Raw genomic sequence first — 9,745 nt, 5'->3', positions numbered from 1 at the left:
GTATAAATCCAACTCTAATATAATCTTCGAAGATTGGCGACAAAAGAAAAAAAATCTTCGAAGATTTAAAAACAAAACAAAAAGAAGACAATAATTCTAAAATAAAGAACAATGAATCTGAAACAAAAATCAATGAATCTAAGATATGCATATGTCAAAAAGAACATAATTGACTAAGAATTTTTTTAATAAAATTTCAAATCAATGGATTTGAAATTATTTTAAATATAAAAAGTAATGAAAATGTGAAGAAAGCAAGAGCAAAAGATGAATTGAATTTTTGTAGAGGATGGTGAAACTATTTAAAAAATATTTAGATGGTTTCAACTTCCCAAGATCATGGTGTAATGTGTGAGAAAATTTAGGATTTTTTTTTAATTATATGTAAAAAAGGGGGAATTTCAAAAATACCTCTTTTCCAATAACAGTTTTTAAAAATACTCCACTTTCTAATTTTATCAAAAAGTCACTATAAATTTGAAATTTATCAAAAAAATATGTGTAAGCTTATATTTATAGACACAAATTATATTTATATGTGTGTAAATTTAAAAATATATATTTCATAAATACCTTTTAAAACCTTTTCAAATCATTTAAAAACCTTATAAAAACTTTGTAAACCTTATAAAAACCTTATAAAACCTTATAAATGCCGTTTAGAACCTTTTAAAACCTTATAAATATTTGGATTTAGTCACCAAGTAGTAAAAATGATCTTGATGTACCTTATCAACTATATAAAAGTTTATAATTTTTCATATTTGAAAAGGGGTATTTTTGAAAATGGATAGAAAATGAGTATTTTTTAAAAAATGGTACACCAAAAGGGATGTTTCTCAAAAATTCTCAAAAGAAAATTAGAATATTATGTGGCATGTTTTTATTGGGCAAGAGACTTGTGCTTTATAATATAAAGGATATTATGTTTTTTTTTTCTTGTCGTCATGGAACCATCTTTACAAGTTGTAATCATAGATTGTAACTCCTTCGGTTCGTTTAAATTTTCCGCATCTTAGCAAAAACACAAACAAACATGAGCATCAACATTGAAAAGTAGGTTCACGAGCGTCTTGAACTTGAAGTATTGGCAACAAATTTTGGAGTCTCATCTCCAAAAAAAAATTTGTACGTAACTCATTGGATATTCTTTGCTCATTCGTTTTATTTGAAGTATTTTGAGATGCATTTATAAAACAATATCTTCTTATAAGATCACTCGAACATTTGAGGAAGGGGCTATCTCTAATCTCTCTATATATACATAAGTTTATATATTCTAAAAAATATTCCCACTTTACGTAACTACATATATAAGAAATCGAATAACATATATAAAAAATGGTGAAAAGAGAAAATTTTGTTTTACCAAAGCTGATCACAAACATTAAGAATCTAGATCCAATGTTGGCTGATACGATCAACACAAGTGGGAGTTTAATAGAAAGATGAAGAATCTAAAATCATATATATATAATGAGAGACCTCGTTTTCTATGTCACAGATCCAATTTTAAGGTTACCTTAAAAAGCATAGTTAAGGACTTTGCCTTATTAATACGACCGAACTGATTACGAATAATAGTAATATTCTTGTACCAACTTGCTTTATCATTTTATATTTGTATCTAACAACTCATCTCCATCTACGTTTTCTAACAACTCATGATATATATTAATATTAATTAATATATGATTGCTGCATCAAGACTCATCATTCATATGTTGATATGTACCATCGAGGTTCAACATGTTCGTTTGTAAAAATAGTTTTTGCATGTGAAAGTTGCATTTAATTTCATGTAATCTTGTTCGTTTAAAGTTTGTGCATGTAAGTATTGGATTTAACAATTTTTAACAAAAAAAGTATTGGATATAACAGTTACTGATTTACTCCTATTTTGTAACTTCCGTGAACATTTTGGGTAGGTGTCAATCGACACCACATGTGGATGTTGGTCTATACTATCAGTTTCATGGTTATGCGGTTTAGTTTTAATATTTGGTTAAAAGTGAAAATGAATTAGAAAAATCCTAAAAATCTTCTTAAGCTTGACATGCTTCTCTTTTTCACTTTTACTAGGATTTACTCCATGGTACACCACATGTCCATAATTTAATATATTTATTTAATTGGTTATTTTTTTAATATCTATATATATAAAATTAACTTTGCTCTTTTCTCCTTCAGCCACATCATCTGCCACGTCATCCGCCACATCATTATTTTTTTTTTTTCTTTTCTTACCTATAATGTAAATATCATTAAAATCAAAATTAAGATTTTACAAGAAGAAACCTACAAGAAAATAACCAAGAAAAAAAACAAAGCTACTGTATAATTAAGCGAGATTTGGGTTTACGAATCCATAAAAACATGAGCTTGTGCTAACGCTTCTTTAGTGTCCACGCTCGGAGTTATGCAAGACGTTGTTGCGCTGCCGTCAAATAATATAGACTATCTTTTGAGATGTTAGCTTCTGCACGAGAGCAAAGACTATTGAAAAAGAGAGTCGAGTCCAAGAGAGCAATTTTGACGAGGAGGCGAAAAGTCATTGTCAAGGGCAGAGCCTAGAAAAGACCAACATCCAAAGCTCGACAGAAAAATCAGGAGAAAGGAAGAGATGGTCCCAAGATTCCGAAACAAACAACCATAGACAACACTCTAAAGACTAAATCTATCCCAAGTAAACAAGTCTTTGCCACGTGAGCCATTATCAAGGTGACTTACCCACATATGCAAAGTTACATTTGGGACAATCCCTTTGAACCAAACATAATGTGTCCAATCCTTTTTTACTTCCCGAGGTCTCAGTGCTTCCGAAGTCTTGGCTGAGGAAATCCCATGACACCTTTAATCACATGCACACCGTGAGGAAAAATCATCAAACAATATGAAAAATAGAATAACAAAAACTGACAACAATAAAGAACAACAAAACAAACGTTGCAAAACAAAAAAAAAAGTAAAAATATAAATAAAAAGTATAACACAAAATAAAATAAAAAAAATTATAAACTTCCAACGCGTAGCGCGGGTTAACAACTAGAATATATATATAAAGTTAGCTTTTTCTCTCTTCTCATAATGCCACCTAAGCATCCACCTAAACCACATTTTTTTTAATTAAAATAAATTTAAAACATTCATTTAGTGCATATTTATGCTACTTATTTAATTAATAGAAAATTTATATAAATAAAAATAAATTATGTAAATAAATGAAATGTTAAATAAGAAATACTTTCATTTTTTATTAGTTAGTGGTAATAATATAATTCAACTTTCATTTTAAATTGATCATAGTTTAAAATTTTAAATGTGCATGTTACTGAGTTTAAGAATGTAAGTAAATTTTAAATTTATGGTAGAATAAAAACAACATTTATGTAATTGTATATATAAAATTTTTAAGGGGAAAAATAAAATTGAAAGTGAAATATTAGTTTATAACATGATCAATAAGAAAATGCTTTTAATCCAAATTTAAATATTGAAAGATAATAATTCAAGAGAAAATAACTATAATATGTTTTGAAAATCAATTAAAAATAAATAAAATATCACAATATGAATAAAAAATTAACAAAAAAATTATAAACCTCCCGCGCGCAGCGCGGGTCAACTGCTAGTTAGTTTATATAGTATAGTTTTACAGGTGTTTATTTCATTTTGATGTCATAAATTTTATAAATTTGTATTATAAGTTGATTTCATAAATTTTATAAATTTGTATTATAAGTTGATTCATATATTTTCAGCGACTACTTCTCTTTTAGACGAAACGAAACGTTTAGTTGTTAATAGCTGGATTAACAAATGTTATATGGGGTTTAGCTGACCGGTTTATACATTTTACGAAATGTGTAATGTTTCTTGGTTAACAAAATTTGGTGTTTAAAATGATAGTCAAACAGAACTACATGATTTAAATGGCGTTGGGCTAAGTTCGGAGTTTTAATGGCGTTGACCAATAACTTCAGGATTTAATTGACATTTTCCCCCTCTTTCAATCCCATAGACTAAAACTCAGCGACATCCTTTTTCTTTTCCTTTGTATTTTCCTGTCAAAGACTCACATAAGTTTGTCGTAGCGACACTAAAAAGAACATGTCCTTAACCGTGAAACAAACTGATAAGTTAAACAAATTAATTAAGATAAGCTATTGGAATGTAAATAAGTTAGACCATCTCCATTGGTTCAAGTTTCTTAAAGATTCTTAAACCATATTTATAATCAAAACAATGAAAAAGCAAAAGTTAAGAAACTAATCAAGTATTTTAATTTTTATCATGTCCAATGGTACGGTTAGTGTTAATTACAATGAGTTTCTTACATTTGAAATTTTGTGTATTTACATGACTTGGTATACACTCAAATGAGAGAAAGAGAGATGAGGAACGGCCGGAGATGATGATGACCACGGATGAGAGACGAGTTTCTTTGGCTTGTCTTCTCTGAAATCGACCGATCCAAACAAAATTTGTTTCTGTCGTCATCGGATCACGATTTCATGAACTGAGCTTCGGTGGAAACACCTCGCATATGAAGACCAGCCGGAGATTAGATCGACGGAAAAAAGACGAGTTGGATCTCTTCCGTTGTCGGCATCGGAGAAAACGACACATCGAATGGATCTCTTCCCTTGTCGGCATCGGAGAAAAGGAGAGAAGGAGAGAAAGAGAGAAAGAGAGAAAGAGACTTTTTTTTTTTTTGACCCAATAATACGTTGACACGTACCAGTCTCTTAATTTTTCTACTCCCTTCTATTAGCGACGATCCTAAAGTAAATGAATGATTAACATTTTTTTTTTTTTACCTTTTTACCTTAAATATTTGCTTTAGATACTCTTAAAAAACACCAATGGAGATACGCTTACATGGACTCATCATTATTTTAGTCTACTTAGCTTAGATAACTTTGATCAAAGATACTATTAAACTAATCACCTTAATACAAAAAGATTATAGCAAAGTTCAAACTTCAAACCAAAATATTTTGGTTTTTTGTTGTTTTTTGCTTAACGGTTCAGTTGACATAACCGAAACCGAACCGAATATCCAAAATATCAGTTCGGTTCGGTTAATAATCTCAGGCCAAGTAAACTAATCACCTTAATACAAAAAGATTATAGCAAAGTTCAAAGTTCAAACCAAAATATTTTGGTTTTCCGTTGTTTTTGCTTATCGGTTCAGCTGACATAACCGAAACCAAACCAAATATCCAAAATATCGGTTCGGTTTGGTTAATAATCCCAGGCCAAGTAAACCAATCGCCCCCAAAATCTACAAACTTCTATTAACCAAAAGAATCGTGAATCTCTTATAAATCCAACGGATTATATTTAGCCACGTGGCAGTCAACAACAAGATGGATTGCAAATAAAATATCCAACCCACTTCGTACCCGATCAACATTGAGTCAGCACTCACTCATAATCATCTTCATCATCATCACTCTATTCAAAAACATATATCCTTATAGAAGCAGACGACACCAAACACCAAATCAAACAATCAAATCGAAGACGATGCTACGAATCTCTGGTAAAAAATCTCTGTTTCTCCTCTTTTTTTGTTAATCAAAGACGAGACTTCGATACCATCGATGCTTTGTAATGGTTTCAGGTAACAATCTGAGACCTTTGAGACCTCACTTTCTCGCTCTTCGAAGCTCTTGGTTATCAACTTCAATGGATCCTCCTGTGAGTTCTTGGGTCGATTTAAAAATTTGATTTTTTTATTTTTTTATTGGGGTTGATTTTGAATGTGATTCTGTTTTTGATTTCAGCGAGTACCAAATCTTATTGGCGGTTCTTTTGTTGATTCACAAGCTTCATCACATATTGATGTTATAAACCCTGTAAGCTTTCTTGGTTTTTAAGTCATGGACTGTGTTTTAGTATAAAGGTTTGAACTTTGAAGTCAATTTCTTGGTAAAAAGGTTTAAACTTTGAAGTTAATTTGGTTTGGTTGATTAGGCTACACAAGAGGTTGTTTCGAGAGTTCCATTGACTACTAATGAAGAGTTTAAAGCGGCTGTATCCGCTGCGAAGCAAGCGTTTCCTTTGTGGAGGAACACGCCGATTACTACCCGGCAGCGTGTTATGCTCAAGTTTCAAGAGCTTATACGCAAGAATATGGTAACTACTTGGTTGAGTTTGTTTAGTTCTTGACGTTTGTTTAGTTTCTTGATATGTCCTTGGATGAAAGTTTTGATTTTTCTGTAGGATAAACTTGCTATGAACATTACGACTGAGCAAGGGAAGACGTTAAAGGATTCACATGGTGATATCTTCCGTGGGTTAGGTTAGTGTTTTTTCATTTATTGCAGTTTGATTATAGGGCTGTCAAGCAGAGCAGAGCCTTATTGATTGTTTTTTGGGTACATGTTTTCTTATGCAGAGGTTGTAGAGCATGCCTGTGGAATGGCAACTTTACAGATGGGTGAATATGTCCCCAATGTGTCGAATGGGGTTGATACATATAGTATTAGAGAACCATTCGGTGTCTGTGCTGGTATTTGTCCCTTCAACTTTCCAGCAATGATTCCTTTATGGGTACAATGCTAACTCCCTTTTGCATATGCCTTCATTTACCTTCAATGTATAATACATATGTATAACTCTCCGTAATCATGTTCTGTGAAGTCTGCGTATTTATTATGTGTTTGTTAGTGCAGATGTTTCCTGTTGCAGTGACATGTGGTAATACCTTTGTTCTGAAGCCGTCAGAGAAGGATCCTGGTAAGCTGCTCTTATTCCTTTGAACTATTCCAGTTACTAAAAAGACACTTTTGTGATGTTTGATTGATGTATGGGAAGCTCAAGATACCTTGAATTTCTGATCCTGTCTTAAAATATCATTGACGCCAGTGTACATGTATCTTACTACTAAGGCCAATGTGATGAGCTAAAAGCTCTTAGATATATCACATTTTCTATGTGTTATACTTGACACCTGCAGTATTGGTTGCCTGTTGTCCCATATCGAAATGAAGGTCCCTTCTATTGATGATTTATCTATAGAGAAAAGAAATGTGGTATTGAAGTCGGTTGTTGATATTACTTACTTTCTCCAGGTGCTTCTGTGATACTTGCGGAGTTGGCAATGGAAGCTGGATTACCTGATGGGGTTCTCAATATTGTCCATGGCACCAATGTAGGTTATGTTTAAATTTTTCTGCTCTTGCTAAAATTCTGTTTTGTTAGGATTTGAATTGTAAAAGAGTGGATTCCTATCAGGATGGCGAATGTTCTATTTTGCTATAATAACAATCAGCTCAAAACTGTCCCAAAATTTATTTTGTAAAGATTCCGCACTATTACCTTTACTTTAGATGTCATCAGTAATAATGCATCTTCACATGCCAGGATACTGTGAATGCTATATGTGACGATGAAGATATAAAGGCTGTTTCTTTTGTTGGCTCGAACACTGTAAGTATATATTTTGTTGTTACACTTTTATATAGCTTGCAGTCTTGGGTTTGCGTTTGACGATGTTATGATGAATTGTATTTACGATTTTCATTTGGTCAGTTCCTGTGTAATTAGTTCAGTTGTCTGATAAGATGTTAACATACTACTCCGTAGCGCAGTTAACCATTTCCTAAAACTCTTTAAAAATTGTAAATAAGAACTTACAATGTATGAACTGTTTTCTTCTGAGCCCAGTTTTTTGGTTTAAATGTGTATTCTAAATTGAATTCTTTTGTTTGAAGGCCGGTATGCATATATATGCAAGAGCAGCAGCAAAAGGCAAACGTATTCAGGTAACATCTGGCATCTTTTCCCCTGTAAAATTCTTCCTTGGTATGTCGAAGAGACTCTATGCCAATTTGCTTATGAAAAATCCACTCAGTCAAATATGGGAGCAAAAAATCATGGACTTGTCTTGCCTGATGCCAACATTGATGCTACTTTAAATGCGCTACTTGCTGCTGGGTTTGGTGCAGCTGGACAGAGATGCATGGCATTGAGTACAGTTGTCTTTGTCGGCAATTCAAAATCATGGTACTGCCATCTTTCTTTCTCAATATTCAAATTACTCCAACTCCCCAAGTCTTTGGGAGTATTGAAAAATTAGCTTTTAATTAACCAGGGAGGATAAACTCGTTGAGCGAGCAAAAGCCCTTAAAGTCACATGTGGGTCAGAACCAGATGCAGACCTTGGTCCTGTGATAAGTAAACAGGTATTTTCGCACACAAACCTCTGCTACATGTCATGACTACTGCTTTGTGTAACAATTACGTTTAGTATTGCATTTTGAGTGTTGTTTAATATGTATACCTTAATGCTAAATTTTGATTTGGTAGGCCAAAGAACGAATATGCCGCTTGATTCAATCTGGTGTGGACGATGGTGCTAAATTGCTGCTGGACGGAAGAGATATTGTGGTATTTTCCCAATCTATCGTTACTGCTACTACAATAGACACATCTCTTAAATTCACCACTACACTCTCCATTGTTACTAAACAATAATCATCATTAACTACTTGATCTATTTGTGCTGGGAAAATATTGTTGGATTAGTAGTCTTTGTTTAATTTTGAAAACAATGATTGATTGGTCCAAGAAGTTTATATATCTTTTGCTCATATCAAACAGGTTCCAGGTTACGAGAAAGGGAATTTTATCGGTCCAACCATCTTATCTGGTGTTACCCCAGACATGGAGTGTTACAAGGTATCTATTATTCTGGTATTAAGGCAAATAAACTGTAATCTACTTGAAACTTACATTTCTTTATTCCTTTGGCACATTACAGGAGGAAATATTCGGCCCCGTTCTTGTGTGCATGGAGGTCAAATTTTAAAACTAGTTATATTTTCAATCATAGATTCGTGAGATTGATGCTCTCTGATACCTTTTGTGACGTATTCATTTATAGGCAAGCAGCTTTGATGAGGCCATATCCATCATAAACAAAAACAAGTAAAATCCCTTTTTCTATCCCATTTATATCATTGTACTAATATAACTTTCTAACTTATTCTTCGACATTACGCTTTCAACAGGTACGGGAATGGTGCTGCGATTTTCACTTCGTCGGGGGCAGCAGCAAGAAAGTTTCAGATGGAAATAGAAGCAGGACAGGTATAAAGAACTTTGACATTGTAAGAAACAACCGTTTTTGAATACAATTAATAACATGGTTGATCTCTTTTTTTGTTGTTGTTGCTGCTAAATGTCTTACCAGATCGGTATTAATGTTCCAATCCCGGTTCCATTACCGTTCTTCTCCTTCACGGGGAACAAGGCCTCTTTTGCAGGAGATCTTAACTTCTATGGTAAAAAAGATTGTCAAAACTAAACACAAGAAGATGCGTTCTCTTTCTCTTTGCTTATATACTCTAGTGAAATATTGTTGCAGGCAAAGCAGGAGTGGACTTTTTCACTCAGATCAAGACAGTGACACAACAGTGGAAGGACATTCCAACTTCAGTATCTCTTGCAATGCCTACTTCGCAAAAGCCATAGCTTTACTAGTGTAATTTTCCTTTTGGAACTTGAGTTTTTTTTTTTTTTTTTGGGGTCAACTTAAACTTTTCATTAACCACAGTGTAACAATTTGTCTATCTTCAAATAATTCTTTTACCCCAATTTGGCATCATAGAATACAACTTAGGATCGAAATTCTGAAAAGAAAGAGATTCATTCGCGATTCTATCGGCTACTTTGCTACCTTTTCGCCTTGTGAACTCTAATTTCGTTTCCTCAAAAGTGTTGAAACACTTGC

The 9,745-nt window shown here is 32.8% G+C and overlaps 1 protein-coding gene across 1 annotated transcript; it reads left to right on the top strand.

Annotated features, from left to right (window-relative positions):
* The first annotated feature begins 5,440 nt into the window (after positions 1-5,440).
* Positions 5,441-9,675, top strand: LOC17891635 (methylmalonate-semialdehyde dehydrogenase [acylating], mitochondrial). The gene is made up of 19 exons (XM_023786808.1): positions 5,441-5,548; positions 5,630-5,706; positions 5,793-5,864; positions 5,983-6,144; positions 6,232-6,310; positions 6,407-6,561; positions 6,684-6,747; positions 7,083-7,162; positions 7,375-7,440; positions 7,725-7,775; positions 7,865-8,016; positions 8,105-8,195; positions 8,320-8,400; positions 8,614-8,691; positions 8,774-8,809; positions 8,897-8,940; positions 9,024-9,102; positions 9,206-9,296; positions 9,380-9,675. Exons 1-19 carry the CDS (start codon positions 5,533-5,535, stop codon positions 9,484-9,486), a joined length of 1,581 nt encoding a protein of 526 aa, XP_023642576.1. The 5' UTR covers positions 5,441-5,532; the 3' UTR covers positions 9,487-9,675.
* Positions 9,676-9,745: the final 70 nt, after the last annotated feature.

The sequence above is a fragment of the Capsella rubella genome, unplaced genomic scaffold, assembly GCF_000375325.1.
Source record: "Capsella rubella cultivar Monte Gargano unplaced genomic scaffold, Caprub1_0 scaffold_3, whole genome shotgun sequence".
NCBI lineage: Eukaryota > Viridiplantae > Streptophyta > Magnoliopsida > Brassicales > Brassicaceae > Capsella > Capsella rubella.
This window is presented reverse-complemented; position numbering and strand designations above follow the sequence as displayed.